The 23,622-nt window shown below is 55.7% G+C and overlaps 1 protein-coding gene across 4 annotated transcripts in view; it reads left to right on the forward strand.

Moving 5' to 3' along the window:
* The window catches only part of SCUBE1 (signal peptide, CUB domain and EGF like domain containing 1), a 140,237-nt gene that overhangs the window by 37,572 nt on the left and 79,043 nt on the right, over positions 1–23,622 (forward strand). For all 4 annotated transcript variants that reach the window (XM_072843623.1, XM_072843624.1, XM_072843625.1 and 1 more), the window contains one exon: positions 12,486–12,620. In XM_072843623.1, coding sequence (XP_072699724.1) covers positions 12,486–12,620 — 135 coding nt within the window. The remainder of the gene's footprint in view (positions 1–12,485; positions 12,621–23,622) is intronic.

A 23,622-nucleotide genomic window follows, 5' to 3' on the forward strand; every position in this document is an offset into this window, starting at 1 on the left:
GGTGGTGTCTGCTCAGTGCCCTTGAGGCCTGAGACTTGGAGCTTCATCGCTACAGAGGCAAGTGTGCAGGGTCACCGTTAGCTGCATGTTGGGCCAGCCTGGACTCCAGCCTGGCCCCCAGCCCCCCTTCCACAGCCACTGGGCACCCCCCAGCTGCTCCAGCCTCACTGCATGCATGCACACGTGCACACACACCTTTATCCCGCTACCAGACATGCCTTTCCCTGCATTGTCCTCACACGGCTGAGGGAGAGGCCTCTCGAGCCTTCTCACCCCTCACACTCTCTTCGTCCTACAGCCTTCCGACCCCAGTCAGTGGTCAGTCTGCAGAGATGTCTCCTCTCCTGTCCCCTGCTGGCCAGGCAGGTCCCTGAGGGCAACCTTGACCTCATGTCCGCTGTCCTGTGTGAGTGAGTAGACGGATGCATGTGGCTGAGCGCAGGCTCTGCTCTGGGGGAAGGCGTGGGCCAGAGGAAGGAGGCTTCAGGAGAGGCAGCAGCTGGTGCAGCCCCACTCCAGGCTGGCAGAACCAGCAGAGAGAGGGGATCTAGCAGGGGGAGTGGTGAGAGTGAAAAGCTGGGTCGTCCTTCCCGGAACCTACCTGAAGACCATAATCCCTACTGTGGGAAGGGCCTTGGTGCCCCATGTCCCTCAGGGGGACGTTTATTAGTGGGCAGAAGAGAGATGAGTGTGCCGAGGGTTGGGATGGGGGTACCCTGTCATCTGGACCAGAAGCAGGTGAGAAGCGCACCAGCACTGAGTCCTGGAAAACCCCTAACTCAGCTTTTGGCAAAGGGTGCAAAGGTCACCTGTGGAGTGACCCGTTTACACCAGGAGAAAATTGGCACGTGAAAAAAGAAAATAGATGCCTGTGATAGGTTCTTGAGGGGAGAGATCCCATAGAAAGGCAATGGCCATGAGTGGTGTGGAAAGCGTGGGGTTGGCCACAGGAAAGCTTCATGGCCTTCCCAGTACTTCAGCCACCCCCCGTGCCCTCTTTTCCTCAGAGCTCCCTGGTACCCACACTCACCCCTCCACGTCTGCCCTCTTACAGCCCCTCTGCCGCTTTCTGAAGTGCATCAACTCTGTTGGCACAAAACCACTTCTCATCCTATTGTGGTGCATGGCCCACCCAGGGGCCAGCTCTCATCAAACCCGGTTAAGGAGCCGGGGGAGGAGGCCAGGGGGCCTGGGCCCTGCTGGGGGCCCCACATGCACAGAGAACTCGGAGTGACGTTGACACACGTGGGGGCCACTGATGGCAAGGAGGAAGAGGCCTCGCTTTTATACTCAACAGTTTTGGAAGGTGGAAGAAAGTATAGAGTTTAATTGGGAAGAATCAGTCCAGAATTCCAGGCAGTGCTGAGACCGGGAAACGTATGCTGGGAGCCCATATGCTGGGAGTAAGCCATGTGACCTGGCCAGAGTCCAACAGGAAGGGCTGCATTGGCCAGGTGGCGTGTGGGGCTCCTAGGCCATGCTCGGTTTGGTGGCATGTCTCCCCTCTCATTCCACCCGCCCCACGCACAGACCCACGGAGGCAGCCACGTCCAGCGGGGCCTGTTTTATTTCTGAGGATGTTCATGAAGAATCCTGTCAGAGCATTCCTCCCTTTCTTTTCTCAGAGCTTCTCACTTTGGTTCCATGATTTGTTTGTTTGGTTTTCCTCCCCTTCCCTCTTCCCAGTCCTCTCTTCTTATCCCCAGCAAAAGAAATTTTTAAAAATTCCGGTGCCTCCCACAGATGTCCAACCAGGATCATGTTCCCAGCTGTGCTGTCAGAGGCCCGAGGGTGGAAGGATGAAATTTCCCAGTTCCCACCCTGGCTGTGTCACCAGTGTGTTGTGACATGGGCAGGCCGCTCACCCCTCAGAGCTCCACTTTGTAGCACCACTGCCTCGGGCTGCGGCTCAGTGAGATACTGGAATGAGCGTGCCTGGCACAGAGCAGGAGCCCGAGGAACGTGGCTCCTATTCATCTCCCTCAGCCTCTTCTCCTGACCATGCTTGAGATTAAAGGAAAAGCTGGTCTTGCCAGAAGTGACCTAGATGGAGGTCAATGAAGTATCACTCAGGGGGGCATCCCACTGCCTCCAAACCCCTCACTCCTACTGTCTCCACCCATTTCCTAAAGCACTGCTCACTCAGAGCAGCTTTTCTTTAGCTGAAGATGTTTGTCCTCATACCAGTGACAGCCTGACAAAGCAGGAGGACACTTCGGGCTGGGCTGACTTGCCAAGAGTCCTGCGTGGCTTCACACATTCATTGAGCACCAAAGCTCACAGGCTGCCAGTATTTGAGGAACATCCACTCCTCCTCCACGTTGATCTCACCCCTACGCTGGGGCTCACTCCCAGGCAGGGCTGAAGCAGGCGAATGAATGAACACAGCTCTTCTCTGACCAACCCTCATTCGCCCTCCTGACGGGCCCATGGCCTCTGCCCTCCCGGGCCCACAAGCCAGCACTCACTTTCCTCACTCACCCAGAGCTGCCTTCCTTGACTGGACCCTGGTGCTGGGCCTCACTGGCAGCCCCTTCAGGGCTACACAGGACATCTCTTGTGGGACAGGCCTAGAGCCAAGGCCTCCAGGCCAGAGCTGCCATCCCCAACCACATTTTGTAGTTGTCTATCAGTTACTCAGCCCACAAACATGGATTATGTGCCTCATGCACTATTTCAAACACTAAGATACACAGCAGCATTCAAGACAGCCGTGGTCCTCCTTCTCAAGGACTTTGGATTCTCTGGAGAGACAGAGAAACAAGCGGAGAAAACAGCAGGGAGATGGGGATGGAAGTGCTGGGTATGTGGCAGGGCAATGATAGAGCAACCTTGCTACTTCAGGTCACTGCTCAGGGAGGTGACATGAGCACTGAGATCTGAGTAAGGGAGGAACCAGCCAGGCCAAGATCAAGGAAGAACATTCTGGGCAGAGGAGCAGCAAGTGCAAAGGCCTCCCAACAGGAACAGGACAGCTGGGGTTAAGGGGCAGCAGGGACGCTGTACACTGCAGTTGGCTGAGCAGGGAGGAGGCTGGTGGGAGGTGTGGACAGAGCAGTTCCCTTGGGCCTCGTTGGCCAAGGAAGGCAGTTTGCGTTTTATCTGAAGCCAATGAGGAATCCTTTGGAGCCTTTTGGGCAGGGGAACAGCGCAGCTGGCTGTCTCAGAGGTGGTTGTGGGGGTGGCGGGAGCAGGGTGGAAGGAGGGAGGCCCATGGGGATGCCACCACAGCAATCCAGGCCAGGGAGGAGAGGAGTTGGACCCAGCCCCTGAGGGGTGGGGGCAAGGAGATGCATTTGCAGGCAGGGCTGACGGCGCTGCACCTGCTAAGGGATTCAATCTGGGGAGTGGGGAAGACAGGAACCCCAGCTGATACCAGCTATCACTGCTAAAGCTGCTGTGAACTGTGCTGCCACTGACCAAGAGAAGGCTGAGGGCGGGGCCAGGCTTTGCTTGGTTCTGTTCTCTTCTCAAGGGTGATTAGAATTAGGAGTTCAGCAAGGGCTGTGTTAGCTTTGTCATGCCTTTGGACATCTAAGTATAGGCTTGCGGTCAGCCACTGATGTCTGAGCCTGAGGGTGGTGGAGCAGGCAGGCCTACAAGTTTTGGCAGCGTTGGCAGGTGGGTGGCAGGTAAAGCCATGGGACATGGTGCCATCTCCCAGGAATAGAACCCGCAGGTACACAGCTATCAGGGCACAGTGCTTCCCGAGGCTGCTTTAAAGGAGGTAGGCTGCACAGAATACAAAAGTCTTTGCCAACCATGTATCTGGTGAAGGTCTTATATCTGGATGCATGAAGGACTCTCAGAACTCAACAGCAGAGAGACAGGTGGCCCAGTGTAAAAGGGGGCAAAGGATCTGAATAGACACTGCTCCAAAAAGGACGTACAATGGACAAAAAGCACATGGAAAGATGCTCAATGCCATTAGTCAGGGGAATGCGAACCAAAACCATCATGCAGTACCACCTCACACCCACAGGATGGCTATAATTTAAAAACTGGGAAACAGGGGATCCCTGGGTGGCGCAGCGGTTTGGCGCCTGCCTTTGGCCCAGGGCGCGATCCTGGAGACCCGGGATCGAATCCCACGTCGGGCTCCCGGTGCATGGAGCCTGCTTCTCCCTCTGCCTGTGTCTCTGCCTCTCTCTCTCTCTCTCTGTGACTGTCATAAATAAATAAAAATTGAAAAATAAATAAAAAAAATAAAAAATAAAAAAAATAAAAACTGGGAAACAAGAAGTGTTGGCAAGGGTGTGGAGACTCTGGAGCCCTCGTGTTTGTTCCCTGATGGGAACAGGAAATGATGCAGCCACTGTGGAAAACAGTTTGACAGCCCCTCCAAAAGTTAAACATGGAACTATCATGTGACCCAATGATGGTGCTCCTGGGTATGTGCCCAAGAGGATTTAAACCTGAACATGACATTCACAGCAGCATTTATCTCAGCAGCTAAAGAGTGGAAACCAGCCTCGTGCATGGGTAAACAAAATGCGGTCTCTCTATACAGGAGGATATTATTCAGGCATAAACATGGATGATAGGTGCTCCACCATGGATGAACCTTGAGGATGTCGTGGTATGTGAGAGAAACCAGATGCAGAGGACACATGCTGTATGGCTCCACTGATAGGAAATGTCCAGAACAGGCCCATCCATAGACACAGAAAGTAGATCAGTAGTTGCCAGAAGCGGGCAGAGGGGAGAATTAGGATTGACAGTTTATAGGCATGGGGTTTCTTTCTGGGGTGATGGAAATGTTCTGGAATTAGATCATGGTGATGTTCGTACCACTTTGTGAACATACTAGAAACCACACATGTACCCTGTAAGATGGTGAATTTTATGGGCTATGAGTCGTATCTCAGTAAGAATAAGTGGAGAGGCGCCTGGGTGGCTCAGCCGGTTACGCATCCGACTCTTGGTTTTGACTCGGGTCATGATCTCAGGGTCATGAGATTGAACCCCACATCGGGCTCCACACTCAACAAGGAGTCTGCTTGAGATTCTTTCTTTCCCTCCGCTCTTCTCTGTAAAATAAATAAAGAAATCTTTTTTAAAAAATCCTTTAAACCTAAGTGTAGAATAAAAGAGGTAGCATGTGCAGGGAGTGGGGCTGTCCCACACCCCCAGGAGGCCACACACACGGCTCTGTGTCCAGTTCTGGGCCCTCATGAAGTGCCCGATGGGCTGGGGTCCTCCAGAGAAGAGTCATAGGGTGGTGAGCTAGCCAGAACCTATGTCAGGAGCGAGCAGTTCCAGAAGCTGAAGCTGCTCTGCTTGGAGACTGGAAGGCTGAGGCCAAGCTGAGGGCTCCGTTAGGATGCAGCTTGTTGTCTCTTTTCCAATTTGGAAGAGACTTTACCATCCCTGGGGCAAGTTCACACCTGTGATTCTCTGAAACTCTTGGAGTGGCTTTGCTCAACGGTTGGTGACCTCTGTTGGTGGTCTGTGTGTGCCAGGCACTGTGCTGAGGGCTTTACTGCGTTATTTAATTCCCAAAACAACTTAAGGTACTTGTTATCCCTATTTTGTAAAGAAGGAGGCCAAGATCCAAAATGGTTAAGTGACCTGCCCAAGGTCACACAGCAAGTCATGCACGAATCTTGTACCCCAGCTGGTGTGACTTGGCAGGGCAAGGCCTGGAGGGGTAGCTGTCACCGGGAGACCTCATGGAAACTGTCGTCAGCAGGAGTGGCCAGCAGCAAGAGCCAAGCAGCAGTATCTCCAGGTCCTTAGACACGGTCGGTGCTGCTCCCCCAGCCGTGGAGGACCACGAGGCAGCAGCTGGGATTGAAGGTGGGGCCCAGGTGAGGGATGAGTTGAGCAGACCTTCAAGGCCAGCAGCGTCGGTGGAGCTGTCGTGGGCTGGCTCCTCCGGTCTGGGTGTGAGCAGTGGGCTTGAAGGTCTGGAAAGCCGAGCCCCCCACTCACATGCCTGATTTCCCAGTCCTAAGCTTGGACGCAGGCCCAGCCTGAGGGGCTCGGTGTCAGAGCAGGGCTGCATACAGCTGACCAGCTGGAGAGTCAGGCGCCCCAGAGAAGGCCCCAGCTGATGCCCAGACCAGGAAGCAGACAGGTCCCAGGAGACGTCCCCCAGCCTATGCCAGCACCTCTGATGGCTCAGGGAGTGTCCTGGGTCTGGAGGAACCCAGGCCCCAAAGCTCTAAGACCCATGTGTATTTTACCCGAAATCTAATCCATCTGGTTCTCATTTATTTACACTTAACTCATCAAATGCAATTTTGCAAGAGCCGCTCGATAGCCAAGAGGCTTTTCTGCCTAAGCCTCCCTTCTGAAAGGGGCCAGGGGAGGGCTGGGGCCTCAGCCCTCAGGGACCAGCAGGGAGCTGTCAGGGTCGGAGGTCAAGTTTGGTTTCTGAGATGGGCGGGGCCTCTGCCTCTGTTGTCGGGCCCTTAGCATGATCTGCGATGCCGATGCCAGGGTGGGCACAGGGTCTGACACATAGTAGGCTCTTGGCAGCCAGGAAAACCTGGGTGGGGCCCACAGGCAGAACACAGAGTCTCTGTTTCAAATCGTGAAATGTCCGTGGGAAACAAAGCAAGCAAAGCTGGATCCAGAAGTAATTTTTAGTTATTATAAATAACTGCAAACCTGGATTCTTGGTCCAAAGCAGGATAAACAGCCAGCTATTAATAAAAATAAACACTAGCACCTTGGGCCAAAAAGCAAACCCTGTGGGCAAACCACAGGCCTGCCTGCAGCAGCCTTCCGGGACCAAATCGACCTATGGCCCGTCGGTGTCAGCTCTGGAAACCTTGCTGGAAAACAACTGTGTCCATCACAGTGCATGGGCCCATCCCAGACAACGGTCTGGAGGGCTGGCAGGGAGGGTGGGGGTAGCCTGTGCCCGTGAGCGGTGGGCACGCTGAGCGGAGATGGGCGGGGGTCCCGGCGGATGGCCGTCCCCACCCCTCCAACCCCAGCATCCAGACCTCCTGTCAGGTGCTATAGTGTAAGGTGGGGGCACCTGACGCCAGAGATCCTGTTTAGAGCTGGTCTTTGGTGCCAGGGTGCCATTCCTCTTTCCACTGGAGTGGTCACCACGGCCGCTGGGATTGGGAGGGGTGGCTGGGGGCCCGGAGGTCAGGGAGGAGCATGTAGACTGTGCCTTCGGGCGGGAATTGAGACCAGGCCAAGGCTGTGCTGTGGTGGCGGAGGCAAACAAATGGGCAAGGTGGTAAGGAAGTCGAGAGCCTTGGTGACTGCGTGGGTGTGGGAGACAGGAGGGAGCTTCTCAGGCAGAGTGGCTGGCAGGTGGAGGAAGGGCAGGGCTGGAGTGAGGCCCCTCTGGCACCTTAGTCTCCCTCCAACCTTGTCCTCCCTGAGCTGTTGGCCTCAGGCTGGGGAGCAGCCTGTGCAGAGCAGGGGGCCACGTGGGTTTTATCCCCGACTGCACTCGGATGATTTGTTCCTGAGGGTGTCCCACAGCCCCACCAGCCAGCGGCCCCCTGAGGCCATGACCAGCTGCCATTCAGCCTCTGCTGCCCTCCCCACACCCTTGCCTGCTGCCCCCACTCCAGCCTAAAAGAGTTAGGGGCTCTCCTAGTCCTCATAGCACAAAGATGTGTTTGTGTGTTAAAGAGGGGAGCACCTTCTCTGGTGGGGGGGCGCCGCTGCAGGCTGGGGCCTTCCAGAGAATGACCTGGCTGAACCAGGGTGCCTTGATAGAGGGCCACACAGCTCCCTCACAGAGCTGGGACTGGGGGGCTGGCTGCCACGATACATGCATCAGTTCTTCTTTTGCCAGTTAAGAGGGTTTCCCACCTGAGCCTAGAGCCTGCCCTCACACCCACAGAAACTCCTGTCTGCTCTGTAGCTACGTTCCTGTGCCCAGGAGCTTCCGTGTCTTCTGGGAACTTTCAGCTATGACCAGAAAAGAAGATGAAGGACCATGAGCTGCCAGCAGGATTCAGAGACCCCCGTATCCTACCTCGAGCCCACTGAGGGATCATGAAGCACAATTGGAAACAGGCTTGCTCAGGGTCCTCCCTGCACATGGGCTCAGCCTTTGCCAGAGGCCGTGGTGGTTGATGATGCTGTGGCTTCTTCCCCAAGGACTGTCCCTTCTGCCTGCAGTGCTGATGGGAACGGGAGCCAAGGGGACCCAGACAGAGCCAGGGTTTGTGAGAGCCCTTGGGGTCTCCTCAGCAGGGCATGTGAAGGCCGCCAAGCTTCTGGAACTCCTCTTCCACCCAGGGGGTCACAGGCTATCCCTCATCTGTGCCCTGCCATGCCCCTTCCCCAAGACTTTGTCTCTACAACACCTCTTCCTCTTCCGCCTCACGTCACAAATCCCTCTGCCTTCCTCGGCCCAGCTCTCCAGTGTTCTCTGCACTCAGAGCAGGTACAGCAGTGGCTTAGTGAACAGGGACTTACCCAGAGGTGTTCACTTTGGTGCCCTCTGCAGCTCCTGGGAGGTGTGGCACATAGTAGGTGCTCAGTGCCTTTAGAGGGAATGAATGAACAAAAACATTTTGGGTGAATTTCAAAGGCAAGGACTTCTGTCTGGAGGGAGGGGGAGGTGCACGTGTGCATATGAAGGCAAGTGTGGATAAGAGGGTGTGTTCAGAGGACAGCAGAGGTAAATGCAGCTACTGGAGAGGTGGCAGGCTGTGGACTTGAATGTGCCCCTTCTGTGTGCCTGGAAGGAACCAGGACAGCTCTCTGCTCCAAGGGACTGGCATTGTAGGTAGTAAGCACCCCATCCCTAGCAGTTACAAGCACATATGTGCCATTCAGCTTATCCTGCCAACACTTGAGCACCTACCCAGTCTGCCCATCAGCTAGGTGCAGGCATATAAAGGATACTCTGCTCTCGCCTCAGCCCAGAGCAGACAGGATGATCAAGCCTGAGGTCCAGGGCAGAGCAAGCCTGGGCATAGAGGGTGAGCAAATTCCTCTGGGACCAGGAAGACTTCAGAGAGGGGGTGTTTTGGAGACACGAGCATGTAAGGTCAGGGGTGGTTTGTTAAGCAGAAATAGCCAGGGAACCTACTCTCATCACCATGACTGGGCTTGAAGCGTCTTTGTTGAGAGAAGCCAGATCACAGAAGAGCAGGAAAAAGCCTTTGGATCCAGACTCATCAGGCTTTGAATCACTCTTTTCCTGTTTTAAAGCATTAGGCATATCTCTTCCCCTCTCTGGGCCTCCGTTCTCTCATCTGAGAACCATGCCCTCAGTGTGGAGCTCTCGTGCAGATCTGTGAAGACAGACGCTGAGCACCTTGGCTGGCAGTGAGTAGTACTGTCATTTCTGTACAGGCTGCCACTTACGGAAGGCTGCTGGCCCTGCCTAGCCGACCCTGATGCCAATCTCTGGTGGGGGCGTGGGGAGACAGGACTCCCACACAGGGGCCTGTCAGTGTACAGAAGAGAAGGAAGAGGGCCGCGTGTGCCTCCAGCGCTCCAGGAGGGTTCCTGGAGGGCACAGTCTGCGGTTCCTCCTGCAGACACTGCCTGAGCGCCTGCCACAGGCCACAGGCCACAGCAGAGCCAGAAGTCAGGTTGCCTGACTCCCAGGTGTAGGCCCCCTCCTTGCCATGTGCTACCTCTCATAGCAGAGTCTTCTAAGTCCTGCGGGGGCCGAGGACCAATGTGTGCTGGGCTGCCCCCCTCAGGAGGGCTAGGGTGCTAAGTATTTCCCATAGTGCTGTGTCCAGGTGAACCCAGTCTGCCCTAGGCCAGTGGGTGGCCATCTCATGGACACAGCTCCTCCAGTGGGTCACTCTCCAGACTTCACCATGAGTGTCATTTGGAGGGCTGAGCCACAGGGTGGGGTGGGTACGAAGTGGGCCTCAGGCCCTTGATCTAGCCCCTAGAGAAGTTGCTAATGGCCACATGCTACCCAAAGAGCTTCTGAGACTGTGGTTTCCTGCCCAGCTTGAGGGAAGCCTGTGTTTGGACCGCAGTGGGAAAAGGGTGCAGAAGGGGCGGCCTCCTCTTCCCTCCTGCTTAATCTTGAGGCTTTGTCATTTGGGAGTGGGGAAAAGAAATGTTTACACGGCCTTGCATTTGTTTCAAATTATTCATCAGTGTTTGAGAGTCATTGTTCCCTGCTAGTGTAAACAGCGCTGTCCCAAGGCCCAGCCACTCTGCCAGCGCATTGAAGTTCTGTCGACGTGCAGCGTCAATGGCCCTCTGGTTCCTGGCTCTCAGTGGAGGGAGGAGATGGGCCAGGCCAGACGGGTGGCACCAGGGAGCTCATTCACGGTGGGGTGGAAGCAGAGTTTTCACCATGAATTCAGCATTCAAGGACCTCTATCTGCTTTGTTTTACCAACTGAACCTTTACTAGAGCTGGGGGGAAGCTGGGTCCAGAGCAAAGAATCTGAGAGCCATGGCAAGAACAGCAAAGACTGTGATTTGAGGGGGCCTGAACTGAGTCCCAGGAGGGGATCTCACTGTTACATGTGTGCCAGCACAAGTGCTTCTATGGGGTGTTACTGGGATAGAGATGGGACTGACCTCAGGTGTTCTGGGACATTCCCTGTGTTACCCATGGCAGCTTTTCTCTGACCTTGTGTTTGTTACATCTGGGGTTCACAGACACATTCCAGGTGACACCCAGCTCAAGCTCATGTTAAGAGGAGCTGGTTCTTCCTAGCATTAGTCTGAATGTGCTGGCTGGCTTGGCCAGCTTAGTGCTGGTGCAAAGGCATGTGCTCAGGAGGTGGACAGTAGGTTTAAGTCCTGCCTTTGCTCTGAGCAGCTATGTGACTCTGCTCAAGTTACTTTGGTTGTCTGTGTCTTGGTACCCTTGGTAAAATGAAGGCGTAACACAACCTGTCACTCAGGGTTGCTACAAGGATGGAGTGAGTTGGTATTTGTGCGCCCCATGCCTGACACATAATGAACACTCGAGGAATGTCAGCTTTGCGTTGTAATTGGTAGGGTGAGCAGGACTTGGTGCCTGGCTTAGAGCTGCTCATGGTCTAGTGCAGGCAGGGGACAGACCCCCAGATACCTACACTGCTGGGGTGGAGTGAAGGTGCCCCTGGCAAGGGTGACACTAGCACTGAGCCTTTAGGGAGCCATCACTAAGTAAGACTTTGTTGAGTGGAGAAAGGTTTTCGGAATAATCCCTCGCTGGCCTTCCCAGCTCCCCTGGGACCCCACTCTGTCTCTTCTCAGCAAGAGCCACCTTCCCCATTTTAGCTCTAACGGTTGGTGGCTATTAGAGTTCAGAGCTCTGCCTCCCTCCTGGCTGCCACACAGCTGACATTTGAGCTTGCTGGAGAATAATGGCCTGCCTCAGCATTGGCCTCAGAGGCAGTATGTGGTCTCTTGGGTGGTGAAGTGGCCTGTTGGCCCTAAGCCTCAGTGGGACCCGGGTGACACAGTTCCAGAGATGAGTCCTCTCCTGGTTCAGTGCAGGTCAGTCTGCCTGCTTCTTTACATTTTCACATCCTTTTGACTCTAGTAACTAAAAGATGGCTGTGTTGAAAAGAATGATATAAAAAGCTTATTGTCAAAGTGTGTGTATGTGTCTGTGTGTGTGTGTCTCTGTGTGTGTTGGAGGTCAGGGGATTGGCTGGAAGCAGCCAGTAGCTCACCTTGCCTTTGTGGTTTCATGTATTTGCCTATTAAAATGACAATACCGACAGGGCACATTAAGGTTTAAGAAGCCCTTCTTTAATTAAACAAACTGACAGCGTAGGGGGTTATGACTTTGGTAATTGAAACATGCTGTTCTGTTGAAGACCAGAACTCCATAAAGACTCTTTTCAACCCATAGCACCCTTTGTGCCAGCAGCCTCTGGTCAAAAATGAGTGTTGGCCCTGAGGTTGGTCTCTCCTAGAGAGTGGGAAAGACCACTTGGCGACTTTCTGCAGCTGTCTTGGCAGCCAGAGGTTAGGGCCTTTTAAAAACTTCCCCATTCTCTAGACTTTTGAAATCAATTTGCGAGGCAGAAGGCAGGCTGCCTTGTCCTCTAGCCTCTCCCTAGCCGCCAGGTCTTGTGTGACTGGTTATAAATCTGAGGTGTGATTGAAGAAAGAGAGGACATTAGAGTTTGGTTGGCGAGGTTCTGTGTGTTGGGGTTAGACAGTGCAGGTTGCACAATCTTCCTAGAGGGGAAGAGTCAAGCAGTAACAGTGAGATCACAGTTTAGGAGTCAGACCACCAGGTGGAACCTCAGACAGGTGACTTCACCCTTCTGGACCTCAGTTTCCTCATCTACAAAATGGGATAATGCCTGGATCTGATTCATAGGGTTCCTGTGAGGATTAAAGGAGTTAATACAGGTCAGGTACTTAGAGTAATGCGGGTCACACAGGGTATTAAGGGTCAGCTAACATTACACCCATCATAACTATCTACATGGAGTACTCCTGTAGTATGGCTCCATGCAGTGCCTTCTGTGCAGCCTGGGGAAGTTGAGCACATCCATGCCCTACCAGCTGATTGCACCCCACTTCTGGCACCAGGTGTGATTTCTCTCGTCCCCTTCTCTCCCCTTGCAGATGTGGACGAGTGTCAGGATAACAATGGTGGCTGCCAGCAGATCTGCGTCAATGCCATGGGCAGCTACGAGTGTCAGTGCCACAGTGGCTTTTTCCTCAGCGACAACCAGCATACCTGCATCCACCGCTCCAATGGTGAGTACTGCCTGCACTGATCGGGCACGCCCCACCCCAGAGACAGGCGGCCCCTGGAAACACCCTTCTCCACATCTGATTCCGGGGGCCTCGGGGTCCAGGCAGGGAATTTGGGTGGTGGCCTGAATGGTTGGTTTGTGCTCCTGGTGTTGGTTCTGCGTGGAATTCCTCACAGCTCCCGCCCACCACCCACTACACCGGGCCTGTCAGTGTTCCTGCTGTTTTTATGTGGGGGCAAGGTGGGGCCACAGATGGGTAGATGTGACCAGAGAAGCTGTTTTCCTTTCTGGGCTGAGGGCCGGCTGTGGCCAGGAAGAGTGGGGCCCCATCCTTCACAGGCCCATTCCCGAGGTGGACTGGAGGTCTGACCGGGCTGAGTGCCAAATTCTCAGTCTCTGCCTCTGCCCGGGGTATTCACTGGGTCACCGGATCACAGCCAGCAGAGGACCCTCGTGGTCAGGAGGCTGCTGGCCCTCTGGACGCTGGGTGGGACCACGGGCCAGCCTGGGGCGGCACAGAGGGAGGACTCCAGCCAGCTGGAGTGCTGGAGTAGCCTGGCGATAGCCCAGCAGGTGAAGGTCCCTGGCTTCAGAGGAGGGGTGGTCAGAGTTTGGGCCTAGGGCAGCAGGTCCCACATGCCAAGGAGAGAGGGGCTTCCAGGTAGAGGGAATGGCATTTGCAAAGACTTAAGAGGTATATCTTGCTTAAGATAATACAAGATCTGGAACCCCGAGGCAGGCTGTGTGCTACAGCAGAGTGAGCTAAAAGTGGAGAGTGGCGGTTTTAAGTTATTAGTTTTTTAAATCAATACTGTTTAATGGAAGCAACTCGGCCAGAAATCTGTCACAGTATTTTGAGACCTATTTAAGCGAAAGTTGAATGAGAAAAAGAGTAGATGGAGAAGGAGGCCAGGATAGCCACGTGGCCCCAGTCTGAGTGCCGCCCCATCCAGACCGCCCCCCACAAGGAGGAGGTGCAGAAGGGACCTAGAGGGGCCCCTGGAAGGGCCTGGCCTGTGGTCTGTGGCACCAGCAGGAGACCAGGGAGTGGCTCACACTGAAAGGTGGAGACAAACCCCTGGGCTCCAGGGCAGCCTGACGGGTGGGACTCCAGCTGTGATGCTCCCTGTGGGGAAGCCCTACTACTCTGAACCTCTCGAGGTGGAGATGGGGTGCTGACCCGGCAGGGTCTTTGGAGGATGGGACAAGACCCTGGTTTGAAGTGTCCTGTATGCATTGGAGCTACAGAGGCTGCGAGGCGAGGCTTGAGGGCACTGGGTATGCTTTTTATTGGAAAGCAATCCCTGAGAAAGAAAAGAGGAGAACATGTAAAAGTACCAAGGCCAAGGTAGAGGAGCAGAACTGCTTTATTGGACGCCTTTCAGTGCTTGGTGCTGGTGTAGGCAGTTTCCTCAGAGACAAGACAGGCCTGGTAGTCCCCACACTACTGTGTCCCCAGAAGGACGTGAAGGCCAAGCTCTGTGCTGCCTGGGCATCACCGCAGCTGCATTGTGCAGACCTCCCCAGCAGCCCGGGCCCATGAGGTCTTCCGGCTGTGCAGCCATGGGGCCGTGGGGTCAGGCTGCCCAAGTTGAGGACCCGGCGCCCAAGTCAAGTTTTATAAGAAGCAGATTTATGGGGAAGTGAGTGAGTGGTGGTGGTAAGACGGTAAGACGGGGGTCCTGCTTTCATCAAGGAGGGGGTTTTACAGGGTGACTGCTCTGAGCAAGCTATAAAGTTCCCAAGGCCAGGGTGGCCTAAGCCTCTTTTCCAGCCAGGTTGTACGTCCTCTGTTCCTTTGAAGAATAGCTTTCCCACAAGCAGGGCTCCAGGGAAAGTCGTGAGGCCCCTGGTTGATTCAGAAAGCAGAATCAGCATGATATAAGATGCAAGACCACAGCTGTGTCCTGTTTGTAACCGGGGCCTGGTTTGGCATGGAGGCATTCATTAGGCGAAGGATGTCATAGAACGAACCTCAGCACCAGCCAGAAGAGTAGGGTCGAGGGGACCTGGTAATGTGGGGGGCAGCACTGGCCGTGGTGGGGTCATGTGCTTACGCTGAGTCAGACCCTCGCAGCGACCTGGGGAGGCGGGGATATTATGACCCCATGACAGGTGAGAAAGCCAAAGCAGTCAAGTTAGGAGCCTTACCTGACATCACACCATGGGGAAGTGGCAGCGTCAGGACTCCAGCCCAGGTCTTCAGCTGTGATGTGATGAGGCAGGTAAGGAAAGAAGTGGAGGAATAGAAATAGGCACAAGCCACACGTGAGCTGAAACCAGATGGCCCACAAGACCAGCCATGGGAACAGGTGGGGGAGCATGCCAGGCAGTACGTGTGCAAAGGCCCTGAGGTAGGGGTGGACCAGGCTCTGGTGGAAAGCCGAATGAAGGGTGGGGCAGTGGAGCACTGTGAGCCAGGGGGAGAGGAGCTCAGATGCAGGGAATCTGGCAGGGCCCAGGGCCAGGAGGCTGGTAGAGCGTAGGCAGGAGTTTGGATTTCATGCGCAGCCCTGGGAAGTGTGCTGGAGGGGAGAGTGAAGGACTTTGGGGCATCTCAGATACTTCAGAGGCTGGACGTCAAATTTATTGTGTGGTGGAGCCCTAAGCCCACATGCCTCACCCTCCCAAAGGCCCTGGATAGCCAGATCCTGCAGCCAGGAATTGAGGTTTAGCTGGAACACAGACCGGGGTCTCAACCCCAGTCCTTGCTAGCCAGCACCAACCTGCACAGAGGTTAACAAAGTCCCTTCTCTTACTAGGATTTTGTGTGAATCTCCCAATTTTTAAATCTGGACAATGAGTCAGTCTAAAAAAGCAGCAGACAGCTCTTAGCTCTTCTCCTCAGGGACAAGTGGTACACTTCCAGGGTTCCCAAAGGCTGTGTGGAAGGTCTGAAGAGGTCAGGCCAAGTGCACAGTCCATCTGCTGACTGTTAACGCCCTTGGGTGGACGCAAGTTGCTTCCCTCCTGAGCCTCGATCAGTCGTGACAATTGTCCACCACAATTTTGTGTCAACTATCATAATGAACATTAGAGCTAAAAATCAGAGGGTGTCTGGGGTGCAGAGACCTGGCTTGTTTTGCACCTACATGTCCTCTGGTCCCTGTTGCTCCTGGGACCACCCATGAGTCCAGAGACATTTGGCATATGAGACTCCTTGTGTCACCCGACTCTTCCTAATACCTATTAGCTTCTCGGAGCCTCCCCTAAGCAGAGAGAAACGCATGAGGGCTGGTTCTTATTAGAGGGGCCTGGATGCAGGAGCAAGGTCAGCCAGGGTCAGCCTAGGCTCCTGGCCGAGAAGCCAGGCCATGGGACTCAGCCTGTCGGAGTGGCCCCCCTTCCCAGGGGCCAGTGCAAACCCTGGCCCAAGGCATGTGGATCTGGCCAGGCTGGGGTTGGGAGTCCATCTCCATCTCCACTGGCCACGTGGCCTCTGTGCAGCCACTCCTGCCTCTCTGAGACTCCTCTGTAAATTGGGAGCAGTGATCCCTCCCGTGCCAGTAAGGGATCCATTAGGGAAATGCTCTGAAGCAGTCAAGTGCAATGCCTGCCCTAGGGGTGGCCACTCACAGGCAGCTTCTTCGGTCTTTAGAACTCAGGCTTGGGATCCCTGGGTGGTGCAGCAGTTTAGCGCCTGCCTTTGGCCCAGGGCGCAATCCTGGAGACCTGGGATCGAATCCCACATCGGGCTCCCTGAATGGAGCCTGCTTCTCCCTCTGCCTATGTCTCTGCCTCTCTCTCTCTCTCTCTCTGTGTGACAATCATGAATAAATAAATAAAATCTTTAAAAAAATAAAAAATAATTTTAAAAAAGAACTCAGGCCTGATTTGGGGGATAGCAGTTCCTCTGTGCCAGCACTGGGCAGGAGGGGACACAGAGCTTTCGGAACCTGGGGCCCATCTCCTTCTCCTCGGCACTTCCAGGGGCTGGTTCTGGCACCATCACAGCTCACATTTGGGCCCCCTCAACCTCTGGCCCAGCAAGCGATAAAGGCCTGGGGACAACCAGCCAATCCAGGTGCCATGCCTGGGACCAACCAGACACCTGGCATGTGAACAAACGTGCCAGGTGTCCCCCTGGTCCCTAGAATCCCAGCGTAAGCAAAAGCAGGCATGATCCTCCATGAAGCTTTCACTCTAGAAAAAGGACTAAATGCTAGGTAAGGGCAGCCTGGATGGCTCAGTGGTTTAGCGCTGCCTTCGATCCCACCCTGGACTCATGGGATCGAGTCCCAAGTCAGGCTCCCTGCAGGGAGCCTGCTTCTCCCTCTGCCTGTGTCTCTGCCTCTCTCTCTGTCTCTCATGAATAAAAAAATTTTAAAAATCTTTTTAAAAAATGCTAGGCAAGGGTTGGAGTAGCTGTATAATAATGAGCTGAGAAAAAACACTCTGAACAGAAGGATCTGGAGTTCCAGGGGTCTAATGTTCTTGTCTGAACAGGGGAGGTGGTAATGAGAGTGGTTTTTCCATCAGCCTGGTGAAGGGTTGCCACCTTTGCCGGTGCCTGTCCTGTGCTGCCACAGTTGCTGATGGTGGTGGGTTCAAGATGTCTGTGCCCTTCTAAGCAGGATGCCGTCCTGCATGGCCGCACTCTGAAGCCTCACCAGACCTTCATGGTCTGACCCCTGGCAGTGGTGGTAGGCACCAAAGTGAAAAGAAATGTCACGTTATCCCCACAGTTGAAAGCAGCCACAGGCTTATGAAGGGACCTGAGGGGCCGCACATGTCAAGCCCACCCCAGAGGGCCCTTTGGCACCAAGGAGACATGTCATCTTAAGAGCACAGGTTCTGGGGCCCAGCTGCTTAGGCCAGAACCCCAGCTCCAACACTCATTATCCATGTGACCTTGAGCAAGTCACTTAATTCCTCTGGGCCTGCAGGGTCTATAAAATGGGGATAGTCAAGAGTACCTGCTCCCTAGAGTTGAAGAGATCTTGTAAAAATGATTCAGTACCCATGGGTTCTTATTATTTATGACAGATGAGGAAATAGGCCCAGAGAGGACAGGACCTTGCCCAGGGCCCCACAGTAAGCCAAAAGCAGACTCAGAACTGGGCAAGGCTCTGCTGGCATGTGCTGGGTACTGGCCGAGCTTCAGCTGAGGTGGGGGGGTGGGGAGACTGGGAGTCAATCCTCATCTTCAAGAAACTCCCCTCCCAGGGCTGAACAGCTGCACTTGGATTTATCCACGCTCAGCGTAGCACCTGTCAGTGCCTGGGGCCCATCAGGTTGACAGGCTTCACTTGTTCACCTAGCACCAGCTCACCAGCACCCACCACTTGGCCCACCAAGGGCCACAGGGATCAGACAAGCCCCCTGTCCTGCTGTAGAGCTTTGACAGTGTGCCACCCCCCTGCTGGGCCCAGGCAGTCGGGAACCAAGGCATGAAGAAAACCAGATGTCTGTCACTCACGGTGCTTCCCAGGCCTGGGGTGCCCCAACCCACTGTCAACTGACTGTCCTCAGCAGGAGCACCCATCTAACTGCACAGCCTGGCCTCGCTGACTGCAGGGAGAGCTGTCAGGCCCTGCCTCCTCTGTGCTCCGGTCACTGCCCATCTCCCACCCCGTCTTGCGGCTGGCTGCAGAAAGCAGTTTTCTCCCTGGTGCCTGTGTCCCTGTAGCTCAGGAGCTCCATGTGGGCGGGGACCATGTTCTCTCCATCCCTGGGTCCGGTGCCAACGTTGGGCCCTTAGGACAGGACAAGGGGAGAAAGGGGAAGGATGCTCAGCTCCCCGTGCTCCCTGGGCCCAGGCCCTCTTCATCCTCGGGCCAGTGAATGGTGTGGTCTGGGCAGGTAGCAGGTGACAGAAACCCAGCAGTAGGGACCCAGTGGCTCTGGAGGCCGCCTGCGAGAGACCGGGCTGCTGCAGGGCTGAGCACACCCCGAAGCCCTGCTGTGCTGCCCCCTTTCCTGTGCTTGATGCACTGCAGCAGGCCACAGGGCAGCTGAGCATCTGTGTCCCCGGGGGGCCAGGCCCATGCAGAGCAAACGCCAGGCTGGCACGCTCCCAGCAGGACTCCCAGGTTTACCCGAGTGTGCTTAGCATTCCAGTTAATGCCCTTCTGAGCCTGTTCCAGTGCCCCGCTGGGAAACCTCAGTGCCCTCCCACCCACCATTCCCTGTGGCACTTTCTCACAAAGCTCCAGACTTGGCATCAAGGGTAAACACTGGCTCCAGCACAAATCAGAGGTGGGACCCGGAACAGGAAAGCTTGGCTTCCTTTACATTAAAAATGACGATGATAGTGGGAGCTGCCTTTACTGTGTGCCTACTGCGTCCCAGACGTTGATACCGAGCATAAGCACATAGTGTCCCCATTTTCCAGATTAAGAAACTGAGGCACGGTGAGGTCAGGGAACTTGGCCAAGGTCGCCCAGCCATCACTCTGACGGTCTGGCCCCAAAGCCCAGGCAGACTACATGGAGGGTTCTGACAAGGCTTGGAGCCCTTAGCTGGCCCGGGTAGGGGGAGACCCAGGGGAGGCCCTGAGGGATGGCAGAGACACCTCCGCAAATGGTGCCACCTGCAGGTTCCCCAAACGTGAGCATGCCCTATGCCACGTGTGCCCTCATCGAGCGCCCAGAGCTTCCAAAACATTTTGTGGTGGAAATTTCCTGAAACGGCTCACCCACATCCGTCTTCTCTCCAGGGGAACAGCCTGAGTGGGCCTGGCCTCTCTTCTCTGCAGTTCCTGAGACCTTCATGAACCTGAGTTGCCAACACAGCTACTCCCCTCGGGCCCAGGGAGGATGCTTGTTAGCGCCTGTTAGTTACTCAGTGTCCCCAGACACCAGTCGCCTGGGCTGAAAATAGCTCTTCTCTCTTGTCCTGGCGGCTGCCAGCCATTCTGTATGTGGCCTCACGGCAGGCCTCACTGGGAGGACCGCAGCGGGGGTTCTACGCACACACACAGGCAGGAGACTTGGGGCTATGCTCCAGCTGTTTGCCTTAGGAGAACCTTCTCACTCATTTCAGAGTTTGCAGCGCTGCCCTGGATGATCGCGTTATGCAGAGACGGCCTCTATTAAGTTTAATTATTTTTGTTAGAATGCAACATGAAATACTATTAGAATCTCATTTTATCTGTGAATTTGTGAGGGTAAATACCTGAGTGTAACTGGAGGCAAAACAATAGGATTTGTTTTAGCTTTTTATTTTGAAATAATCATGGATTCAGACGAAAATGCAAAAATAGTAGAGAGGGGCCCCATAAACACTTCACCCAGTCTCCCTTCAACACCGTCTTACGTCACTAAAGAACAGTATCAACCCCGGGAAGTGGACACCCATACCGTGCATGCAAGTGCTTCTGTGCCTTTCTAGATGGGGGTCCATGTAACCGCCTCAGCAATCAGGAACTTGCGTTGTAGGGGTGCCTGCTGGCTCAGTCACATGTGAAGCATGTGCCTCTTGATTTCAGGGTCATGAGTTCGTGCCCCACACTGGGTATAGAGATTCGTTAAATAAACACATTAATCTTAAAAAAGAAAGAGAGAGAGAGAGAGAAAGAAAAGAAGGAAAGGAAAGGAAAAAGGGAAGGCAAGGGAAGGGAAAAGGGAGGGGAAGGGAAGGGAAGGTAAGAAGAATTCACATTGCCATAATAATCGGATAGCTGGGACAGCCCCAGTGGCTTAGCAGTTTAGCGCCGCCTTTGGCTCAGGGCATGATCCTGGAGATCCAGGATCAAGTCCCACGTCGGGCTTTTACTCCCTGCGTAGAGCCTGCTTCTCCCTCTGACTGCGTCTCTGCCTCTCTCTGTGTCTGTCATAAATTTAAAATTTTTTAAATAAAAAAAAAAAATTTTAAATAATCAGATAGCTGAACCCTCTGCCAGGCACATGGCAGGCACTCTGCCTCTTTGCTGAGGGGCTCTATGAGTCCACGTCTAACCCACGTACTTCGAGGGTGGAAGGAGGCACAGTTAATGGTGACAGGGCAGCAGGTATAAACTGGGGATGTCCTGGGCAAACCAAAGCATAAGATCGCCCTAGTATTAACCTCATTTAACCCCTCGAGCCTTTCAAGGAAGGTACCAGATGTACCCAGAGTCATGTGGCTCGGTGGTGAGCTGGCACCCAGGCTATGTGGCTTCAGATCCTGACCACCTCCTGTGGCTGCCTCCGGCTGTTTAAAGGAACCCCAATGATCACATGGTTCACCTCTTCTTTGGTTAAGCATGAAATTGGGATTCTAAAGAGAGGGATGTCCCTGCCTGCGGTGCTCACCAGCCGAAACTAGGGTTGTGATCCAGGCCTGCACCCTGGGTGCAGCACGGCATGCATGGTGGCCAGCGTAGGCCCTGAGCGGCAGCGCTCGGCCTGTGGCCTGTTCGGCTCCCGAGGGAACTTCGTTCTGGCTGGGGGCTGGGAGCCTGGGGGGTGGGGCGGGGGAGGAAGCCCCTGAGAGCAGGTGGCCCCTGACCAGCCACCAGTGGAGAGTGAGTGGGTAGGCAGCAGGCACAGGGGCTCGAGGGGGCGGCAGTGGGGGTCACGGAGGGAGGGAAGGGATGAGAGGCCGCTGGGACCGTCCAGGTCCAGGCCGGGGTTGAAAGTAATGGATCAGAAGCAGCCAACCTTGAAAAAACTCGAGGTGGGCCGTGGAGCCGGGCGGAAACCCGAGAGAGGTGCAGGACAGGAACGAGGGCCCGCCTTCCTGGGCCTGAGTTCTGGAATAGTCCGGAGGGGATAGGGCCCTCAAACACCACTGGCGCCATCCGACTGAGCCTGCAAGGGTGGGCTCCAGTGTCTGTGCTGGTGCCAGGTCATGTTTGTGCCATGCAGGGAAAGGGGCACCACCTGGGCCCCTCCCCATACCTGATGCGTCTCCTACGTGGTTGTCTTTTATTTTGTTTCCCACCTCGCCCAGACCCTGGGTCTCCAGCTGTGCCCCCCCATCCCTCTTCTCTCCCCCACGCGTCATCCAGCTGCCCTTGGCCACTGGCCCTCACGCAGGCTGGCCTGGCCTCCCCTCTGGCCAGGCGTCCTCTGATGTCGAAGATTTCAGCTCTGTCTGGGTGGTCAGGAGAGTCAGCCCCCAGCAGCCATTGTCGCCTGCTGGGGAGACTACATCCCGGACCCGGAAACCAGACCCGAAGTGGGCACAGGTGAGAGGGTCAAGACCCAGGGCACCCTATCAGTCCTGGGGGTCGGGGATGTCACTGAGTACCTAGGGGTGGACATGGAGAGAAAGCAATATTCTGGCAAGTGGCCCGGGCAGCCATCAGGATCTGGTACTTACACGAGGGCAGTGGGGTGGAGGAGGGTGGCTGAGGGGAAGGAGACAGAAGGGTAGCCCAGAGGAAGGAGACAGAGGGTGGCTGAGGGAAAGGTGACAGGAGGGTGGATGAGGGGAAGGTGACAGGAGGATGAGGGGAAGGGGCAGGAGGGTGGCTGAGGGGAAGGTGACAGGAGGATGAGGGGAAGGGGCAGGAGGGTGGCTGAGGGGAAGGTGACAGGAGGATGAGGGGAAGGGGCAGGAGGGTGGCTGAGGGGAAGGTGACAGGAGGATGAGGGGAAGGGGCAGGAGGGTGGCTGAGGGGAAGGTGACAGGAGAATGAAGGGAAGGGAAGGGCAGGAGGTTGAGGGGAAGGGGCAGAAGGATGAGGGGAGGATGACAGGAGGATGAGGGGAAGGGGCAGGAGGATGAGGGGAAGGGGCAGGAGGGTGGCCAAGGGAAGGTGAGAGGCAGGGCAGGCAGGACTTTGTGCAGAGCCCGCCTGCCCCCAGTTTGCCCTGCGGAGAGGCCTGTCGCCGCACCACTGGCTCCGGCAAGGTGGGGCCTCGTACTTCCTAACCTAAGGGGCCCTGGAGTGGAGCCTGGAGGCTGCAAGTGCAGGTCATGCTCAGCACTGTCACTCGGGCGCTGTTTCACAGGTGTGCAGGAAAGGCTTGTGCGAAGCGCAGGTGCTCCCCACCCAGCTCCCCATCACCTGGTCAACTGACGCAGGCCTGTCCATCCCTACCCCCGGGCAGGGGGACCTGAGTAAATCGCTGAGAGTTGACCCGGCGTGAGGAAAGCTCAGAAGTCTGGGGCTCTGTCAGGGTTTAGGGGCTTGGGATAGTTGGCTGGAGTGTGTGCTCCGTGGGCCATGCTCAGAAGCCCCACGTTTGAGCCAGGGGGCACGGACGTGAAGGCACACCCTGTGGGCAGGGGTGGCAGCGTGTGCAGGGCTGTGGCAGGGGCCCTGGGGCTGGAGACCGCACTCTGGGTCAGCAGAGAAGACTGCCTGCTTGCGGAGTGCTGCGCCTCAGCCCGGTCCCTCCAGCCAGCACGCAGACTCCTGGGAGGGCGGCGTGGTGCCCCGCAGGACCCACCTGTCCAGTCGCCACAGCAAGAAGCCTCCAAGGGGGCCAGGCACGCCTTGTGTCAGGCCCTGAGCCCACTGCTCAAGCCCGCACCACCTAGCAACTGACCGCGGAGCCCCTGGGAGGGCCGCCGGGCAATCTCGGGTTGGGCCAGAGCAGAGGGCCACCGGGACCCGGAGCAGCCTCCGAGGGCACCACCCTCTGGCTGTTCCAGTGCCCTTCGTTCTGGACCCTCCTTCAGTGCTCCTCAGGGCTGGTCCTTGACCCTCCTCTGGACCCCGTCTTCCACCCTGCCCCCCATCTCTCTTGCCTTGACCTTGGCCTTGGCCGGTGGGCAGATTACTCTCCACCCCGCTCCCAGCCAGCAGGTGCCCTTCCTTGCTGGGCTCATCCCCGGCCAGTGCTGCCCAGCTCACCCTCCCCGGCACTCTGATGCTGGCGACCACCCTGGGAGGTACTCTGCATGAGCACCGTCATCCCCACTGCTGGGGGAATACTGGGCCGCCCTGTAGGACAGGACTCAGGACAGGCGGGCCTAGGGGAGAGTTTCTAACGCTCCATTTCTCTTCTCCTGCTCCATCCGCCTCCGGATCCCAGTAAAGGAGCCTATGAACAGATGGAGGGTCCCTCACAAACGACCCCAGCTCAGCATCCTCTGAGCTCACTCCCAAGGTGTGATTCCCGCATCCG

The sequence above is a fragment of the Canis lupus genome, chromosome 11 (assembly GCF_048164855.1).
Source record: "Canis lupus baileyi chromosome 11, mCanLup2.hap1, whole genome shotgun sequence".
NCBI lineage: Eukaryota > Metazoa > Chordata > Mammalia > Carnivora > Canidae > Canis > Canis lupus.